The sequence below is a fragment of the Pinus tabuliformis genome, chromosome J, assembly GCF_031772625.1.
Source record: "Pinus tabuliformis cultivar Carrire ecotype Pingquan chromosome J, CPIR1, whole genome shotgun sequence".
Taxonomy (NCBI): Eukaryota; Viridiplantae; Streptophyta; class Pinopsida; order Pinales; family Pinaceae; genus Pinus; species Pinus tabuliformis.
Genome location: NC_142295.1, coordinates 577,534,764 through 577,556,978, shown reverse-complemented (window position 1 = coordinate 577,556,978; position 22,215 = coordinate 577,534,764). Strand labels below are relative to the sequence as shown.

General features: G+C 38.6%; 1 protein-coding gene across 2 annotated transcripts in view; it reads left to right on the top strand.

Moving 5' to 3' along the window:
* Positions 1 to 8,398: 8,398 nt before the first annotated feature.
* Positions 8,399 to 22,215, top strand: part of LOC149228296 (uncharacterized) — a 311,074-nt gene continuing 297,257 nt past the window's right edge. For both annotated transcript variants that reach the window (XM_089375668.1, XM_089375669.1), the window contains exon 1: positions 8,399 to 8,642. In XM_089375668.1, the coding sequence (XP_089231794.1) occupies positions 8,518 to 8,642 (125 nt within the window). In that variant the 5' untranslated portion in view covers positions 8,399 to 8,517. The remainder of the gene's footprint in view (positions 8,643 to 22,215) is intronic.

The window sequence follows — 22,215 nt, the reverse complement described above, 5'->3', positions numbered from 1 at the left end:
AACTTTGCAGAACTATCCACAACCAAATTTCTCATTCAATTTGCACTGGAAAAACACTGTAGAGATCTTCAGTTATTTGGTGATTCAAAAGTTATTTGTGACTGGCTAAATAAAAAATCAACTTGTTCAGCTTTTTCTCTGAGACAGATCCTGGATGAGGCACTTCGACTTATCACTTTTTTTGACTCCTTTGTATGCTATCACATTTACAGGGAACGAAATACAACTGCCGATATCTTATCCAAAGAAGTTGCAGACAGGCCTCCCGGCATCTGGCTGATCCAAGAACATAGGGACGAGTCTCATTATCAGTACTATCATTGGCCGTACATAGATACATCAGTTTAAAGGGCTCACAGGGAGCCTGGTATATGTTTTTTTATCATAAGTTATCATCTATAAATATTCATATATGCTTTTAAATTATTAGACACATAACTGACAGGTACTCTTTGCTAAGAGTTATTTTGATTAAAATTTTGCTGAACTAGAACATCTGTGCCTCCCTGCGTGGATCAAGGCATCTTTTTTTGCTACTCTGGAATTTCTTTAAGGGTTGAACAGACACTCTGCCTCTTTTACAGCGTATGCAATACGCATATACAACATGTAATTTTCTTATTATAATGAAAATTACAATTTTTTCCAAGGAAAAATAATAAAAATAAATAAAGAACGCCTGATTATAATCAACCCTAATTATAAACAAATAAAAAAAACCACATAACTTCAAAAATAAATCTGTAATGATTCCATTAAAAATTAATTGCTACAATTGAATGTGTAATCATAATTATTTTAATTTTATAGGACTTGCCCAAAATATATCATATAAATAAATAACGCCACATAACTTGAGAAGTAAACTTACACAGATTCCACTGAAAATAATTAAGACAATCCACGGTGGCAAAATAATTATTTTAATTTTATTGAACTCTCCAAGAAATTTTCCTCATTTTCCACAGACTACGATGAGTTTTGTACGATCCATCCATGATGTAAGAGATTGACCATTGACCATTGAACCCTAAACAACTTTCACCCTCCACTATGAAAGGATTGTAAGTGGGTTTTCAAATTGCAACAAAGCTTTAAAAATGGTCTATTGATCTTTCGGTATGTTAGTTTTCTACTTCCGCTCCCTGAGTTCCACCGGGTAATCAAGAGTTGGGAGTGCGAAGTGAAAGAACTTGGTGAACGAAGAAAAGCCCCGACCCCCAACTTGCTTGAGGGAATTGTGCTTCGGCCATTCTAATCAAAATGTCGTTTGAATTTCTTTAAGAGAATAAAAGAGATACAAGAAAGGGATTTCTTGAACATAGATTTCTATTTATTTAAATTAAATTCTTTGCATAATAGTTAATTTTTTTTCCTAGAAGTACAACGACACCCAACAACAATATTTTATTTTTTAAATAAATAAATAATATTAAGTGTTCGTAGTTGAGAATAACGAACTTAATTGTAATTAATTTGTTATGTTAACAGGAGATATATTGTGGTAATCTTTGTCTTCGACAATAATAGTTTTCTATTAACTAATAATAAAAAAAATCAACCTAACATTATAATAACAAAAAAATATAAAAATTAAAGCGGATACAAGAAGGCAATTAGTGAGTATGTTTTTCATTATACGGAAGGGCTTGTTGTTTGTAATTAACATGTTATCTAGAGATCTATACTCGTAATGGAAGGAGTATCTTTTTATTTTATGAAGGGATTTATTGTAATTAATTCATTTTTTGAGATCTATTTTAGTGATGTGTTTGTTTTTTCGAATTTAATTGGGAAAAAATATATAAATAAAAAATGGTTAACTATAATTTTTTATTTTTTCCAACTTATTATACATTTGATATTATAATTTTTATGTTAAATATATTGATTTCTTATTTGTTTGTCAAGTTGCTTGTGTTCTTCTAAGTTTGACCTATGGCTTGAGAAAGCACAACCCATGGGCAACTAAGCCATCAAAGTCAACCGAGGAGCGCACCCGACCTAGGCCACACCAGCCCTAAGCTGACTAGATTTTAGCATGTCTCCTCCCCCTAGCATGGGTGCAACAACCTCCGTGAGGTTCAATCCTGGGTTGCCTTGCTAACAAGGCCCATCCTCAACTAGTTGTGCTAGTGGGATTTGACTTAAATATATTGATTATTTGAAATTAATTATCTTCATTTAACATTTTTACCATGTAATCAATGCAATGCACTTTACTCACTAAAATTACATATGGAAATACGCATAATTAAGTCTTCTTATTTTAAGAGCAAAGAAAAAAGAAAAATCTTAATGTGCATAGAGCCTAGCGCTAAGGATATGATGATATAATAACATATCACCGATGGGGCTGCATTTAAGGAAGGGAAGGATGACAGCTTGCATGATTTACATGCACAAACAGATAGTGGGTGATCGAGATGCTAACCATGGAGGTCAAGAAAATGTCACCACCTGTCCGGTGGAGGTGTACGCGTAACCACCCTACCGTATATACGATACACCTTGGTGATTCTTGTCTTATGACTTTAAAGCGAGGCAAGTGGAGGGTATTGAGGTCTAGTCCAAAATTCTCCTAGTTTATGGTTTTCAACAGTCAAGTTCGATCATGGTGGTATCTCATAGCAGTGCTCACATGTTTGGAGTGTTAAATGCATATGTTAATATGTGTGCTCTAACACTCACTTGTCTCTCCTATGTGATTTTTCCTCCACACACTAGTTTTCGCCTGTTATACTCACTGGTAGGGAATTTTCTTTATAAGGGTGGGGATATTACTATAGGGTGATGGATCCTCTGTTTCGTGTTCGTGGACACACACCTAGTGCTCATTGCACCCGACTACAATCGTGGTTCGTTGCTTCTTTGCAAACTCCAACAAGGTCTGTTAACTTACTCGTATCTGTCCTGATTTCCTTTCACGACTCATATAAATCCTTATCCAGTTTTACTTGGGTTGGGCAGAGAGATTTTTTACTGTAAGCGTCCATGTTTTTCATTTTATTTGTGCACAATACAACGACATGTCCTTTCTTTGAACTGGTCGCTGTATTGCCCTCTGCTTCCTCTCAAATTCCTAATTCGCAAGCATTTCAATCGACTGCCTAGTTCTTGTTTGCGGGACGTGGTATCCTAGAGCATTTTCCTTGTAGTTCTAATAACTCATTAGTAATACAGGTCCATAGGCCAACCTGCAATCCTCAAACCGGTTGTGTCCTGTCCATAAATTGTCAAATTTGGGTGGTTGGCCTAAGGTTGGTCGACCTAGGACATAGATAGTTCTTTGTTCACTACATCCTCGATGATGTCTCCCTACAACTCTCTTTTCACAACCACGTCATTGTATATACCTTTCAACTGTTTCCTCTCTCATACTATGGTAATTAGGCTTGGGTGGTGTTTACATACCCCGAGTTTGTTTATTTGACTACTCACATTTTGTGTTGTCAATCCTTGTTAAGTCTGCCTTCATCAACTATTTTTATGACACCACGACTTTGTCAACCTAGTTGTAAGGGAGGTGTGGTAGGCGCTTCTTCCTCATGATGATGACATATTTTTGGTTGGCATTATGTGGATTATCATTTTGATATTTTCCCTCCCAAAGTTAGAAACAAAATTCTTCAACTGGAAGCCATAGAATTTGGGGATCAGGCTTACTATTCATATTCAAAAATTATTGGCTCCACATTCAGATTGACTCCAGATCTGGGCAAATTTCAGTAAATGAGACTTCACTTTCTAGATTTAGTGGCTCTACACAGGTAATTGGAGACCTTGCTTCATATGGTCATCTGTGACAAGCAAGTAGATCATTATCAACTATTTGCAGGACATGAGGAGATCAAAAGGATTCTCCGGGACATAAGATACAACTTGGATGACTTAGTTTCCAGGATGACCCGGGTGGAACCCTTCGTGGTTTCTGACTCAGATTCTGGCTCCATTCGCAGCCTCATACTCCAACTGTCATTAGCGCACCACTAGAAGAAATACCTCAAGGCAACTCTAATGCAATCTCTCCAATTATCGTCTTCGACTAGTAATTTTGCACTTGCTTTCTTTTGGTCTATGTTTTGTTTATCTCTACTATGCAATTATGGCAAATTTTATGGCATATTAGGCTATAAATGTTTATGGTTTCTTTGCTGCCAAGCCCAACACATCCATTGCATGGAATTTTTGAAGGGCTATCTAGTTAATATGTTATTTTGTATTCCTTTTTGGCTAGTTGTGGAATATTGGGAACAAGTTATGGTTAGTCTATTAGCTTGCAAGTTCCCACAAAGTTTTCTGGGACAATTTTGCTATCGTTTTGCTATCTATGTAAACTCAGTTTTTTTCTAATATAAATATTTTCATCTAGCTTACAAAAAACAAAGATGATATAATAACATAATTTCTGATTATTAAAGATAAAAACAATTCATCACATTAATATGTTACTATTGAATGGCAAATATAATCAGAAATCTTGATGGTGCATTAGGGGTTTATTTTAGGGATATGGTACTAATAAAATAATTTATGACTTAGCAAAGATAAATCCACCCACCTTCGCGACATATATCCTTCTAACCTTACGACAATTAGTCATATTCAATATGGTATAGGGTCATGCCTTTGGATAATTTTAATATGGAAGAAGAGAGCGCCCAATCTATGTAGCAACCATTAAAACTATGTAAATTCAAAGACCTTCTAACCATGTTGAAATATAATTACTTTCACATAATGAATCATTAAAATTATACCTAATTAATATAAGAGGAAAGAGACGAAATTGATTTGTATAATACATTAAAAAGTAATTTGATTGTAACTCAAGCATGCTTGTGCATTTACAAAGCTTATAAGTAGCATAGGTCTATCTTAACTTAGAACTTGATCAATTTGGAATAAAGATGAATTTGTGCCAATTTATTTTAATATAATGATTCTCATTTTATTTATTTTTTGAATGATGGTTCATTTTTTTTTAGAGTTAATTTATTTGTATTACTTTTTAGTATAATCAAATATTTCCCATGGTCGTTGTGTTAAGTAATAGAGAAGGATGAGATTAAACTCAATACATGAATGAGACTAAGATCTAAACCTATTTTTAATTGTTTTTTCTTGGAGTAGTCTTTAAGTGTGACTTTTTGGAGTTTTCGGTGGATTTCTAGTCGGAATTCGACAATTTTTTTAGGCCAAATCTTGATTTGTGTTGTTTTAAACTGGTTTTTTGACTGCATATATGGATTCAACACCCTAAAAAACCCCCAAGGCACTTCAATTGTGAAGACTTCACTTGTCAAACTTGTGATTTCAATAAATCCCAGTCAGATCCTAGACAAATTAGATAGGAAAATAAACTAGAAAACTTCCCAAAAAGACGCACTTAAAGACTACTCGTTTTTTCTTTTATATTTTCAAATCTATTCATAACCAAGTGTTTAGGTAGTTTTCATTTCTTCCAAATATGACTCTTTTTCTTCATTTTATACCTATGCAACATGGCAACTCCACCTCCGATTTTAATTGTTTTTCTGTTGTGTTTCGTTTTTTCCTTTATATTTTTATATTTTCTAATTATGGCCAAGTGTTTAGGTAGTTTCTAAATTCATCCCAATGCATTTGAGAAAACAATGTACCAATCGATTACTAGAACATATCAATATGCATCATGTGTCATGTGATAATACCACACTAAATGTTCAATAAGTTCTCAACACTGTAGTGTAAATCACTGTTGAATTTAAAGCTAATGGAATAAATTCCTTATAGAATGGATATACACTATTGTATTTAAAAATATTTGTAAATGTTATATGTCTTTTATTTTTTTAATGTATCTTTTGCTTGATTTTATTTACAACACCATTCAACATCAATAGCCTAGCGTGATTGTTCTAAAAGTTCCTCTCCATCCATGCATAATCTTCCATTCACATGCATGGATGGGGTTTGGCGAAAAAAATATAGATTTTCCATACAAATCTATACAAATAATAGATTAAAATGAACAAATATGGTATTAAAATTTATAAAAAGAAAACCATCCACAAATAGAGTTCTTATTATCTACACGTGGCTAGAGATAATGCAATGATCAAATATCTTGTTATTCTAATTGTAATTTTTATTAATATAAAGCTATATGTCTTTATTGTTTTTGACTCAAATTTAACTATATTTAAACTAAGTGAGAGTAGCTACACTGTAGCCCTTGTTCAAATGTGGGAGCTGGTTCATACCTTTCAAACTTCAATAATTAAACTAAGCAACATGGAATGTTAGCTATGTGGCCTTGTTTTAATGTAACATAAATATTTTAAATTGGTGGAATTGGAAATATATATTACTATCATTATAAGTATCATTTTGAATTAATAAAATTACAAATATAAAATATTGATATTATATAATATTTTAAAATGTTGGATTCATTATATATATATATATTTGTAAATTAGATTGCTTTTGTGTTACTAAACAAAGATGGGCATTACATGCTTATAACATCTGATTTGCCACCAGGGAAATCAGACCATAAGTATAAAAATAAGTCTCCAGTCATGAAATTCACATTAAAATTTGAAACTACTTGGCTAAGTACCAAAAGTTATGCTTGTCTCGATATCTACAGTAACTACTAATGTTGTGCATATCTACTGGGTTGTATAGCCATGAAATTCGTTCAAAAAACAAAACCAAACTTGATCTGCACAATTATTCACAAGGAGAGTCCACATGGGTAGGGATCAATGTTGCATCCTCTTCATTATTGTTAGGGAATTCCAAGATGACTAGCTTCTTAGCCATCACTGAGATTTTCGTGTCCATCTTATTAACTAGTCATTGCAAAGCATCAATGTGCATGAGCATTTTTTCACGAGTTTCATTTCTTTCTAACAACAACTTTCCCATTATAGTCTTAATTTGCTAGTATAGATTAACGATCTATATGTATTGAGATTGACAAGAGCGTGTCGTGCTCGTATTAAGCACCTAATGCATTGCACTCTCATCAACCTCAATCTCCAAGAGGAACCTACACTTGACTCTTGTTCCCTGCTTGACCCTTTCAATTTCTTCATGAGAAAAAAGTGAGGTGTGTTCCTAATATCTGCTAGTCGCAGCATCTGCATTGGCTTGTGCACAGGTACAACGAGGGAAGTCTCCCCCCTCTGCGACCTCTCTTGGAATGGGAAGGTCCATTGTGTGACATGGTTGGATGCCAAAGGAGTAGCTATAGGAGCTGGGTAATAGGATCAACAAAAACAAACTTTTGACTAAGGTTGAAGGGGAGTTTAAAACTAGACAAGGCTAGAGGCTAGAAGCACGGAGAGGACAATGGAGACACTGGGGAGCAGAGGGAACTCAAGAGGGCCAATGCAGGGGACCCACCAAGGATACTAATGAACACAAGGAAGGTAGCAAGGGGGAGAAGCAATTAAACTGAAGGGAAAGCCATGCCAATCAGGACAACATAATATGGAATCAATGAATGAGATTGAAGTACTCAATATAATTCACCTTAAATAATCTTTACATCAAGAGGCAAAAAAAATGATGCAGAAACTGGGTGATCATGCATGATAGGCCCAAGTAAGATTCCTGTCTTTGTTATAGGATGGATGCTGTTTTGATTGATGAGATGTGCCACCATAGGGGAAATCCTAACTAGAGCTGTGGACAGGGTGATATGACTAACGTCTTCCATACTCATCAATTCCTCAACACACATTATGTAAAATCTCCACATCTATCCCATTTCCATGAATGCTGGAGGTGGCATCAATGCTCGATGCCAATAAAAAAGTGGCCTCAATCCTTCTTAATGGTCATTGGCCATAAGAAAAATCCACTTGTTATATTAAAATATAATTGTATCAATTTTAAAAATTATAATTTTGATTAAGATTACATCAACAAAATATTAGAATATAAAATCCTCTTAAAAAATACTTTTTCCTTTAAAATAAATAAATTATAGTATCAATCTTTTAGTAAATAAAAATATAAATGGATGTGTTGGGTAGGGGGCCTCTATATGCTCTAAAATGCTTTTGCTTGGCTAAGAGCTCATCTCTCTCAACATGTTAACAATGCAAAACCTAAAGGCATCTCGTAGGAGTGAAAGCCTTCCCCTTTACAGACCACCAATAGGTAATTATGAGGGCATGGTTTGCCTTAAATAACAATGATGAATCTACTTGCATTAATGGATAACCGTTAGCCAGGACTCAAAGTGCATTAACTTATAGCAGCCCGCTCTTCCAACTCTTAGTTTGAAAACTAAGTTATCATAACCTTTCACACAGGGAAAAAAATGGAAAAGAGGAGGTGGGCCCTTATCCATTTGCTGTAATGAGGGTGAACATTCAAAAAGAGAATGTCAAGTCATATTGAAAGATCGTCATTCCATGCCAATATCTCATCCCGCGCTTTCTGGTCAATTGTTCGCAGGATTTTTCCGCTAAGTTTGGCTGGCCTGAGTGACAATTGGAGAGCAAACATTGAGATATGTCGGGAGGGGGAGCAGCAGCAACAGAATGCCATTGTTCGGCGCCATCAACATTTCCGAAGCTCTTAACTCTCGCTATCGTGAATAAGGGTGGTCGACTTCTTTTGGGTCTTAAAAAACGAGGGTATCTCTCTCTCTCTGGGATAAATCGTCTTTCTTCCTCTGTTTCCTTGTTAATGTTAGATTTTTCTTGCGAGAGTCTAAAGCCCAGACTCCACAGGGCTAATACTTTGCACACACTTACTACATTTAAGGTTATTCAAAGCACTTCCTGTTCCCCAACGTAGCTAGGTGTAGCAAAGGAATGCAACCCAACATATGAATGCCATCGAAGGGCTAAGCAAGAAAAGAGAGTATTCTATGTGGAAGGTAAGGATGTTTATTCGCTAAAACGCTTTCAAATCAAATAAATGAAGTTAGAGGCTTATACGAATAAAGATATAAAAGGCAAATATGCATGTTTTGATCCAGATTCTAGGCTGCTAAATAAGCATATGCTAGGATCTGCTAATCGCTTTGTTGTGCATTGGAAGTTGGTCGACTATTTGAAATGAAAATAGGACTGTAATTGAACAATTGACTAGTTGCAAAATAAATACTATCTATTAACAGATTAACAGTGAAGATACTACTTTTTCCGTACAAATATAGACCTTCTGTCGCCCACGTATTAGGTGTTCTAAGTGATGACGGGGTACATTTCCAGCCCATGTGGATTTCTCCATTTCCCTGGTTTTCTGGATGGACAGTAGTAATTGCCAGCCAGAATACCTGCTGGTAACCTCAAGGGACACAATGACATTTGATTGGAGACCTCCATGACCTTTTGTACATGACTACCAATTGAGCTAGCTCTCGGGGCTTCACAGAGATAATGCTTCGGTAAGAAAATAGTAACAATTGCATTGGAATGGTTGCCAGTCAAGAATGGAGATGTAAATAAATCAATGCCAGTGCCAGCTAGGTTTTTCCACATCTCCAAATGACAAAAGAATGGCAATTGCATTGGAATGGTCACCAGTCAAGAATGCAGATGTAAACTAGCCAATGCCAGTGCCAGCTAGGTTTTACTACATCTCTAAATGTTGACAGGTATGTCGGTGGCAATTTTGTTATGGGGTATTTGGTGGACGACCTTTGAATAATTTTGGTGCCCAGTAGCAATAACTCCATAGGAAAGGACATTATTTTATGGACAGTATCTATTAATTGTCCAAAACCATTTTTTGATGTCCAAAGCATATGTAGCATGGATATATCACGTTGTTCTCGAGTGGATGGCTTCGTAAAAGATCAATTCACCGGACAAGTATATAAGGTTTTAAATTACAATAGATTCACCTTGAGTGACATGCAAGTATGCATTTTCTTGTTAAGTGCACAGCTAAGTGCCGCCAAGCTGTTGTAAATACGAGAGGACACATGCTTGTATACGGTGCTAATTCAGTAAAAAGGTGCACCGCTTGGAAGTTTCATGATATAGGAACGCCATAAATTGGCATATGTATGCCATGAACCTTGAGAACTTTTATAACAATAGTAATAAGTGCTTTAGTAGTGAGAGTTTCAAATGTAGTTGCTACTATGTTAATTAACACATAAAGAATGGTTTCTCAAGTTATGTGTTTGTTAATGCCATACACGAGTTTGATGCAAAAATAAAGATAGAATTGTTTTTTTTTTTGGCATAAAACAATTCTCTTACTAGGCATCTTTCCTTACACCATAATAGTCGTTAGTCACCACCTATCCCCTTCTGAATCCATAAAAAAAGATGTATTCATTAGGTCCCTGGCTTAAAAGAGTGCATAAATACAAATGCAAAATTAGGGGTGTAACAGCCCTTTCTTGCCGCTGGGAACTATTTTTGGTGCCAAATAACCAATTCTTCCTTCACACAAGCTGTAACAATTCTCAAGCAAATTTGAAGTAACTTAAGCTAGTAACCTTTATATACATGACAAGAAGAAATGATCATATTTAAATGAGCCACGTGGACTCTTCATTCATCCCCTCATGTGACTCTTCAATATTTTCCATTTTCCACTACAAATCTTTCTAATGTTTTAATATACAAATGCAATTTTTTTAATTGTTGGTCTAGGAGTCATCACAAGCAACTCTAAAGTTAATCTCGTTTCACTAATATTTCTATATTTCCGCCTCTAAACATGATTTTGACTTGCCTCAGCTAGCCTATAACATATCTCTTTGCCTTATGGAGATCACCATCCTCATTGAGGCCAACTTCTCAAACAAAGTAATTGAATTTTATGTTCTTTATTATTACAACTATCATTTGTCACATATAGGGTGCACACTCATCAAGTACCAATTAAGATTCTAGCTTAAAATAATGTATTGATGCAAATATATAGTTAGGGCATTTAGTTTAAAGGGGAAAGGGTTGGTGTGGCTTAAGGTAGTTCCCTTGTTGTCCATAGGAATGAGAAGGGCCTAGGTGTGATTGGTAATGCACTGGTATCAAACCTTGCATAGGAAGAACTCAATTGCCTACCAAGATTTTACAGAATAATGCATATGATTGTTTAAGGCTTATGGGAAATATGCACAAGCCATTAAGGACTTGTAGGATATTTTTTTGCCTATCAAAGACACGCAATTCATCCCTAATGTGATTGCAACACCACAACAATTAAGTATTTAGCTTGATTAATTTCTCTCATGGTTTGAATATTAACTTTATAAGCTTAAAATGCAATGACTATAAATCTATCTAGTTAAGAGTATACAAGCTTGACCTCCGCCATCCTTGTGATGGGTCTAGCACCCTACTGCAAAGCCCCACTAAGCAACCTAGATTGAGAGCAACAATGGGAGAGTTGTCACTATCACCTTATCAATTACTCCCTTCGTTTCTATGGTTGGAAGAACTCAATTATCTTACATGATTTTACAAAATAATGCATATGATTGTTTAGGGCTTATGGGAAATATGCACATGCCTTTAAGGACTTATAGAAGATTTTTGTTCCTATCAAAGACATGCAATTCATCCCTAATGTGATTGTAGTACCGCAACTGTTAAAAATTTAAGCTTGATTAATTTCTCTCATGGTTTGAATATTAACTTAATCAAAGTAAAATGTTATAATCATAAATCTATCTGGTTAAGGGTATGCTAGCTTGACCTCCCCAATCCTCATGATGGGCATGTTACTGCAAAATCTAGCACCCTACTGCAAAGTCTCACTACGCAACCTAGATTGAGAGCAACAATGGGAGAGTTACCACTGTCGTCTCAGCAACTATTCCATTCGTTTATGTGGTTGGATACAATCGCCACAATGGAGGCTTCCCTAATATATCTTGGGGATCAAGTAATCGAATAAAATTAGGCTAAATGTTGATGTTTGTAGCTTGGGAAGGTACTTCTGCATAGGACTAAGTGTCTAGGTGTGCGGAAGTCACCTAATACACCCTTAACCTTAGCAATTACTTTAGTGATTAAAGTAATTTCTTTTATAAGATAAAAGTGAGTTAATCTAATGAAATGCAAAGGTTTTTGCATTAGTGAATTATATGAATCTCAACCGTTGATCTCAAGTGAGGTGAAATCTAATCTCGATTCTCAACCATCAATCACTTTGGAGATTAGAGTTGTGGATTTGGTCATAACTCAAGTTTATAAAAGAAAGGCTAGGCTAAGAGAGACAATACACAATACATCTTGAACGCAAGGCACGATAAGAATGAGATCTTATTGATTGGGCGGAGAAGAACTTCCATTCAAGTGTGTTGGGTTCAGAGCGGCAAGGGAGATCCATATCAACTAGGGCAGATTGGAAGGACATATCTACGGTATTGTTGCATATGTAATTTTCGTAAAGGGTCATTTTCCTAGTAAGGGAGCCCAAGTAGGTTCTAAAGTTATTTCTAATGAGGAATTGTTTGATTGGTCTGAAAATTTGTGTGATTATATGATTGAGATTGATTATTTAGTTTGATTCCATTATTTAAATTTTGTTAAGATCCCAATTGTGCTTTTATTCAGTACATTTGTAATCTACTAGGTAGTAAATTGCCAGGTTGTTGGGTTTAAGGAAATTTAACATGGTATCAAAGTGTCAACTTTGAAAGAAACAAATCTTAGAATCACTGGGTGTGAGGTTTGTATAGGCGTTGAGAGGCTAAGTTTGGGCCAATGATTGTATGAGGCAACCATTTTTTTAGGTGCAAGAGGTCATACAGATTGAGCTCGTACGCTGTGAGGGTGCTGAAGAATGCAGGTCATACATTGTACGATATGGGTTGTTAAAAATAAAATAATAGTGGAGTAATGTAGCTGAGGCAAAGTTAAAGATTAAAAAAAAAGGGGTTGTGAGTGGCCAACAACTGCCACAACCAGCTAGCCGCCTGCCACCACATAGTCGAGCTGATAATAGATACTACCATCATGGGAGCCAACAACCAAGGACTATTGTAGGTGAGGATTCATTGTGGGTGACCATTGCCACATGAAAGTACGACCATAGGGCTGTGGGGACATGTGCAAGGGTGAGTGGTTGGCAGTGGGTGTTAGGGTCGTGTAAACATGCTAGCCATGGAGGATGATAAAAGGGGTAGAGGTCGCAACAATAGCCAATAGTTAAGCTATTAACATCTAGGTTGAGTTAGAGCTTGGTGCGGGGACAAGATAGAGCTGCGGGTGGACATAGCCATAGTCATTGTAGGGTGATAGGCCGCACAAGGACAAGGAAGGGTGTCGTGTGGCCAAGAGAGAAGCCGCTAGGGTTGTCAGGGTAGTCTTAGGAATTGGCCTTGGTTGGAGAGAAGCACATATCCATTGCCATTGTAGGTTAGCCATCGAGGAGCAACTATGTAGGGAAAAGGGCACATGAGCAGTCAAGAGCCACTAAGCCCATCTGTCAAGTCGTTGGCAATCACTAGGAAAATATATGTTCGTGCAAGAGTTTGTACCACAATGTAGAGCCATATGAGGCCATATAGGCAACGTAGGTGATAATAGGGAATGTTTAGAACAATTGTTTCAATAAAAAATTGTACAACAAGTACAAGAGGTAGGGTATGAAGGATAGTATCGGGTTTGCTTGCATGATTGGCAGAGGTCAACCTTCTAAGGGAGAGAGGGAGATCGTGCCAATTAGGAGTTTGGCAGTGGTTTTTATTCTTGTGGGTGCTTAAAGGACTAAGCTTATGACAGTTGATTAGATTAGAGATGGGAAGGAGCGGCCTTAGATTTAGTACCAATTGGATGGAGCTTCAAATGTCTTGCCTTGGAAGGCAAGGTTTACCTTGTTGCTGAAGGAGAAGGACCCTTGGGAGATTGTGGTTAAGGAGACCCAATTGCCAACATATATAGCATAGTTGGCAACCCATGAAAAGGACATTTGAGCTCAATGTCTCATCATGGATGTCGTGAAGGTTGACTTAATTCCTCACTTTGCATAAAACAAGATAACTAGAGAGGTGTACAAAGCTCTAGTGGATCTATTCCAAAGCAACAACATGAACATGAAGATGATCTTGAGAAACAAGCTTAGATCAATCTATATGTCAAAGTATGATAACACTACTAGTTACTTCACGAGGATCACCCAAAAATGGGATCAACTTGCAAGCATTGGGGAGAAAGTGGAGGATGTAGAACTTGTGAATGTGGCACATAATGGTCTTCCCAAGCCATGGGAACCAAGCACCTCCCCAATTGGGAGAGGCTTTGGGATGACTTCATCTAGGAAGAGACTTGGGAGGAGTAAGTTCAACAAGCAGGAAGATGAAGAGGAGATGTGAAATTTCTAAACAGAAATTCTATTACTGCAACAACTGATTTATTTCACCTACTTATTATTCCCAATAAGTTATTTATGAAATCCCTTCTGTAAATATTAAAATAAATTCTACTGCAGATATCACATCATTATACAGAAACAAATATATGCACAAGAATCAATCACATCAACACAGTTATTTTTGGACAATTGTCCATGGAAAAACCCAATTCAGGAAAACCGGTGTAGCAGAGGAGGGTTTTATTAATCTTCAACAACAATCTTTTATAGAAAAATTTACATAGACACTGGGAGAAAACACCTGAGACTTTTCTCTGAGACTTTCTAACACCCTGGAGAGCTTCCTTTCTCTACTGCGTCAGCCCTGCGTCATTCTGCATGGCTCTACGCAGTTCTGGTCCCTCCATGCGTCTCCCTCTGCATTGTCTCTCAGAGTCCCTGCATCACTTCTTCTAAGCTCCCTGACTGCTGCTAATCCCCCCTCTTCCTCCACCCTGCTACTCTCCCTCTGAAATCGATCTCCTTCTCTCTGAGAATCGATTTTCCTTGGGATACTGAGTATCTGCTGGTGCATCTCCAAATGACCCTCAAGTCTTCTTTTATACTTTTCCTGTTGATGAATCAATGACCGAGATTAAGTCCCTAATCAACGGCTAAGATTAAAATAGACTTGATCTTTGTCTCTTAGAAGCTTCTCATCTTTATCTTTATTAATACCCATTAATATTTTTATTTTCCTAAGTTTAGACTTAGGAACCCATTAAAAATATTAATTATTTTAATAACTCCTCATCCGGATGGAATTTCTCAAAACGATTTCTGGGTCTTGGAGATCTCATGTGCCTTAGCATTTCTTCCAAATTTCAAGGCTAGAGCACATTCGATGCTACCAAAAATCAACACTCTCTCTTAGCGAGGAATGTGCTCTAGCAACATTTCACTATAGAAACATCACACTGATCTTCCGCATTGGTACCTGTGTTGATGCTTGGTTTGCTGCCTCACATCCCCTGCACTGCTGCTTCTTGTACTGCTGCCCATGACATTGCCATTGCCACTGCTGCTCCTGTACTGCAACTCCCACTCAACCTGTTGAATCATGCTGCCCATAGCACTGCCACTGCTAACTGCTGCACTGCAACACCTGACACTTATCCATTTCTGCTACTGAAATGGATTCTTTACCATCCCTATCTTCTCCCTGAAATAAACGAACTTTGTTCTTTCTAGGGCCTTGGTGAGGGTGTTCGCCACCTGTTCTCTTGTAGGAGTGTAGCTCAACTGTACTGCTCCTCGTTGGACACAGTCTCTGACAAAGTGACACTTGATATCAATGTGCTTCGACTGATCATGAAATACTGGATTCTCAGAGAGCTTGATGCAACTATGATTATCACACATGATCCTGGTCGCTTCCATCCTTCTACTGAATAGGTTCACAAGCAATTTTCTAAGCCATATGGCTTTGCACAAAGCTGTGCTAGCAGCCATATATTCTGCTTCAACTGAGCTCAGAGCTACGGATTTCTGTTTCCTACTGCACCAGGAAGTCATCCCTGATCCAATGTTGAAACAGTACCCAGTGGTACTTTTCCGATCTACTGAACTTCCAACCCAATCTGCGTTAGTGAATCCACTCACCCTGATGTCATTGCCTATGGTGTATAATAGTCCATGCTCGACTGTTCCTTGTATATACCTGACAACATGTTTGGCTGCTGCCCAATGTGCCCTCTTAGGTTCCACCATGAACTGACTGAGGGTGTTGACAGCGTAACAAATGTTTGGCTTGGTATTGACCAGATATATCAGGGATCCTATGAGTTGCCTGTACAAGGTGGGATCAACATCTTTATCTTTTGATGCATCAATTTTCTTCCAGTTGGTGATCATTGGAGTAGCCATAAGCCTACAGTCCCGCATCCTGAATCTCTTCAGGATTTTTGTAGCATATCTCCCTTGTCCAAGGAAGATCTCACCCTTCTGTTGCCAAATTTCCAACCCGAGGAAATAATGCATCTGTCCCAAATCCTTCATGTCGAATTCTGTGACTAGATTCTTCTTGCAATCCTTGATGAGCCTGGATGATCCTGTCGGGAGAGATCATCCACATATAATACTAGGACTAGAGGCTCATTCTCTACAACCAGATAGTAGAGATTGGGATCCACATCATTCTTGACGAACCCCATCTTCTGCAAGTAGCCATCAATTCGACCATACCATGCTCTATGTGCTTGTTTAAGCCCATACAAGGCTTTCTTTAATCTGCATACATGAGATTTCTTCTCATGTGTCTCAAAGCCTTTTGGCTGTTCAATGTATACTTCCTCTTCTATTACCTTGTTCAAGAATGCCGTCTTGACATCCATCTGATGGATCTCCTACCCCATCTGTGCTACAAGAGATATCACGGCTCTAATGGACGTATACTTGGCTGCTGGGGCGAAGGTCTCTTCGTAGCCTATTCCTTCCTTCTGAGCATAGCCCTTAGCCACAAACCTGGCTTTGTATTTCTCCACACTACCGTCTGCAGCATATTTGATCTTGTAGATCCATCTCGAACCTACCATTGATTTGTTCTGAGGCCTAGGCATCACTTCCCAGACATCATTCACCATTATAACACTGTATTCCTTCACCATCGCATCCACCCATACTTGATGCTGAACGACCTCCTGAAAACTGGAGGGTTCCCCAACCTGAGCTACTAAGGCCTGGTATCTGTTTGGCTGTCTTCGCTCCCTTTTACTGTTCCTGGGTGCACCAATGAATTCTTCTGCATCTCGTAGAATCTGTCAAAGTTCCCGGCTCGTTCTTCCTCTGGTAGTAGGCGCATCTGTCAGCTCTTCCTCTTCCTGTGATTCCTCCTGTTCTGAAGGAGAATTTCTGGTACTAGCTTCCGTTGGTTGAAGTGGTTTGACCAACGACTCATCTTTTGATTGCTCCTCGGAAGGCATTTCTCGAGATTTTTTGAAAGCTCTATCCTCCATGAACTTTACATCTCGTCAAACTACTACCTTCCTGCTCCCTGGAAGATAGACTCTATATGCCTTAGCATTCTTGCTATATCCCACAAGATATCTTTTCTCTGCAGTTTGATCTAACTTCTTCCTCTTCTCCTCGGGTATATGACAATATGCTAAACTCCCAAATATCCTGAAATGACTAACTTCAGGTGTCTTCCCGGTGAAGACCTTCTCTGGAGTAATCTTGCCCAATGCCCTATGAGGAGTTCTATTTTGGACATAGACTGCCGTGTTGCATGCTTCTACCAAAGGAATTTTGGCATATCCTGATCATACATCATTGCCCTAGCTGCGTCCACAATAGTCCCGTTCTTCCTTTTTGCTACTCCATTCTGCTTCGGATTGTAGGGAGTTGTCCATTCTCTTCTGATGCCCTCCCTAGCACAAAAATCAGTGAAGTCCTTGTCAACGTACTCTCCACCATTGTCTGAGCGCAACACTTTTATCTTCTTTCCTGTTAGATTCTCCACTAGAGCCTTGAACTCTTTGAATCGACCGAAAACCTCTTTGGTTTTCAAAAAGTAGATCCAAGATTTCCTGGAATGATCATCAATGAAGGTGACGAAGTATTCGGCACCACTAAGAGTTTTTTTGGACCTCAGTCCCCAAATGTCTGAGTGTATAAATCCTAGCACACTCCTGGCCCTATTGTTACTTCTTGGAAACGCTGCTTTGGCATACTTGCCCAAAGCACACCCTCTGCATACATCATCTCGTTCAGTACTAAGATTTGGAACCCCTGTTACAGTTTTTCTGAGAATTCTTAGAGCTTCATGGTGCAAATGTCCCATCCTTCTGTGCCATAGTTCATTCAAATCCTTGTCTCCATCACTGCTTATCAGTGCTATTGGTGATTCTAGCAAATGTCCCATCCTTCTGTTCCATAGTTCATTCAAATCCTTGTCTCCATTACTGCCTATCAGTGCCATTGGTGATTCTAGATTCAAAACCTTGATTTGAATTTCATGCGGAAATTTAATTTTCAACAAGCTGGAAATTGATTATTCACTTCAAATGATGATGAGTTAATTCTTGAAAGAGAAAAAATAATAGGGTTTTATAAGTGTATACGTTTAAGATCAAACCCCCGAGCAAGAGTTTCACTTACCACTCAAAATCTGCTACTATAAATTGTATTGTAGACAATGAAACCCTTGGACAAACCCTTGAAATTGCTTTATATTAGCTTTCCTACACAAGACAAGAAAGCTATACTTTTTAAAGTGTAAATAGATAAGATTCAAGCATAACCCAAGTAATAAAACTAGCAAAAAATGGAGTTTAAGCACAAACTAGTGAAATATTTTTGTATTTTTATATTTTATAAAACATAAATTTGAAGAAAGGTTTTGAATTTCTAAATATATTGTTGTTGCAGGGAGGCTTACCTTGGCCTTGCAAGTTACCTCTTTCAGTGATAGCTTGCTATCACAACCCATTCTAGATCAACCTTGTATTTTTGGACAAAGAGATGAGTTTGGAATCAAAATACTAGTCGCCCTCACTCTTGTCTAAGACAATGTATCGATTTGCAAATCCAACTAGAAGCGATTTCTTCTTGAAATATCTCCAGCCTCTGGCCAATCAACTCCTTTAGAATGGATGGATTGGCCACTAAAGGAGTGTTGGTTGCCTCAAAACCAACTCTTTTAGTGGCCAATCCATCCATTCTAAGGCTGAATGCTTTTGCCCTAGGTAGATTTTGCCCTAAGCTTCAATTTGGGGGCTTTTTGAAGGTTTCTTCACTTTGGTTGTTGATATTCATTGTTTGGAAACGTTTTCTTGGCCTCTTGATTCTAGGTTAATCCATTTGGCTTGCTATCTCTCAAGCCCTAGGTCATTTGTGCCTTAAATAGGCCTTATTAGAGGATGCAAATTGCCCTATTACACTTGCTGAGCCTTGTCATTAGAAAGAGTTGTCCTCAATAAGCCTTTGTTGTCACCTTGGCCCTTAAACTTGGTATATACTTAGGTGACCTACCTAAAGGGAAGACTCCTTAGTGGTGAAAGTCCACAAAAGAGCAGGAGGTAGTGGTTGTGATATCCCTAATTTCCTAAAATGCTTAGGAATAACCCAATTTTGACAATTTTGTTGTTGGAGGCATTTTTTACATTGGGACTTAGGAGAAACAGAGAAAATTGCAGCCTTAGTGAAATGTGGGGGGCCACAAAAGGAGGTAGTTTGACCCCCCAAGAGACAATGTGCACTTGTGGAGGAAGCGAGAGAGAAAAGGGGTGTGAGTTAGTGGAAAATGGGGTCCACCAAAGGAGAGAGGACCAACTTCTATAAATAAGGCAAGGAGGCCTTCATTTTGGATCTTTTGTCTATCTCATTTCAGAAATCGAACTCTCTTGGAGCTGTTGAGCACAAGAAGAGAAGTGTTGTTTAGCACAGGTGTTTCAGGCGAAATTCCACCCTCATTTCAGAGAACTTCGAGTGTCTCCCTAGTGAGGAAGTTGGGGAGTCCATTGTTTGGGCTTCAACTGAGCTTTATTGCAGGTTTTTACGCAGTTTTGTGCATTTCCTGGGTGTAGAGGCAGTTTAGAGTGTTCATTTGGGGATCAACAACTGAGGGTTGGAGCACTGAAGAATTTGTAGGAGATTTATCTCATTTGAGTCGTTGATTTTGTAGTGAATTTGCAGGGCTGAAGGGCAAGAGCATTGAGGGACAAATTTTCCTTATTTTGGGCAGTGTGCAGTGGTTTCTGGGTAGAGCCTGCACAGGGATTGGAGGAGTTAGGGGTTGGAGGAAGAAGATATTTCCTGAGGAGAATTTGCAAGAGTCTTGTAGACATTTCAGTGGGGAATTTGGGCATCAATCAACAAAAGCATTTCCTAAAGTGCGCACAACCAGCGAGTGAAGGGCAATTCACACTTCTTGGAGGTTTCCTAGTCAGCTGGAATCAACCAAAGTATTTCTGGGTTTAGAGAGAGGAGGCCAAAACTATTTTTGCAGAATTTTCCGGGCATTGACAAGAGTAGAAACCCAGTTCCATTCCAACAACAGTTAACGAAATTTCTGGGCAATGTGTAGTTTTCGTGGGGAGCCATTCTAGCACTTGGGTCATCACATTTCCACTTGGGTTTTGCTAGCTTGCATGAGCAAGCTCAGGTTCCATCGTTCTTACTCCTTTTACCAAGATTTTTGATATTAATAAAATGGCTTAGATTTCTGCTCATATTTGTTGGCATACTGATTTATGCGTTTGAGTTTTTTATTTTTATTTTTGCATTGTTGTTCGTAATTCATAGCTTTATATTACTGTTTATTTCCTAACAGGAATATTACAATGGTATCAGAGCATGTTCTTGGCTAGCTGTGGGCACAGGGGCAGGTGATGCCCCAAATACGGTGAAATAGTATTTCATAGAGGTAGAGGCCGAGGGAGAAGAGTGGGTCCTGACCCTTTCTTAGACACTGAGTTAGAACAAGCTAGGGAGTGTGAAGGTTGGGACGAAGAGCACATGGAGAACCAAGAGAACCATGAGCATCCTGAATAGGGTTGAAAGGAGCTGACTCTAGAGGAGTTGGCAAGGCAAAACAAAGTCATGATGGATATGCTAGCACAGTTGATGGGGGTGCATTTGCAGAACTAGCAAGGTCAAGCCAACAATGGGGAAGGTGGTTCCTGGACAGGGGAAGGAAGCCACACACATGTACGCACAACTTGGCAGGACAACACCCATGCTTATGAACAGTCTAATTGCCCTACCATGCATCAGTTTTCGGGTGAACCCGAGAGGGAGAGAGAGCCAGATACCTTTGCAGATTTGCTGAGATCTTTCTCTGATGGGATTGATGAGTATGATACATTGGACCCTAGGATCGGGAGGAATCTATTGTTTGGGGAGTTTTGTCACCTGAAGGAGAAGCATAGATCCAGAGCTAAATCATCATATAGAGGGGGCCAACAGAATCAGGATGCACAAAAGTTGGCGAGAAAGATCACACTTCCCAATTTTGATGGGTTAGCTAGGAGTTTGGCTAGAGTGTGGGTGTAGAAGTTGGACACTTACGTCCGGCTGAACCCCATGCAGGAGTCAGATTCGATTAGGTTCGCCACCTTGCACTTGGATGGAGATGCTTAGGAGTGGTGGTATCACGGGTTGATTAATTAGGGCATGCTTCCATCACTTTCGACACAGAGCTCACAAGGAGGCTTATAGAGAGGTTTGACCGAAATGACCTCGAGTTGCATTTTCGAGAGCTAACAAATTTGAGGTAGATAGGTAGTGCTGAGGCGTACATGGTAGAGTTCCAGAGACTGGCCGTGATGGTTTCTGATACTTCGGAGGCGAGGCTGATTATGCTATTTATTGAGGGGCTGTCAGAACCCTTGCGTGAATGGGTGAGGGCTTATAAGCCTGTGTTGCTATAGGATGCTATTACCTAGACTAAGGACATGCTAGATGCAGTCCCTAAGACTAGGGTTGCACTACCTTTTAGGCTAACCTTTCCTCAGAGGGTAGGGACACCATACCTCCACAAGGGAGTTGATAGGACGAAAGCAACTTGATGATGAGACTAGGAGGGATCTCAGAAGGAGGAAGCTCTGCTTCACTTGCCAGGAGCCATGGGCTCCGAGATATAGATGCACTAAGGGCAAGGCCCATTATATAGAGGTTTTCTTAGATAGCGAGTCAAAGGAGGATACAAGCATGAGGCCATTGGAGGAGAGGATGAGCTTCAGGGCGCACGAGGAGACATGAGTTTCACAGTTCCCACAGGTGGTGTCATTTCTTCACTCATGGGGGTTCTGAGATATTTGGCATTGTGGATCAAAGGCACTATTCAGGGGCAATGTGTGTCGGTGCCACTCATAATTTCATTGATGCACAAATGGTAGAGCGGAGAGGGATACACACAAAGTTCTTCGAGGGCTTCTCAGTAAT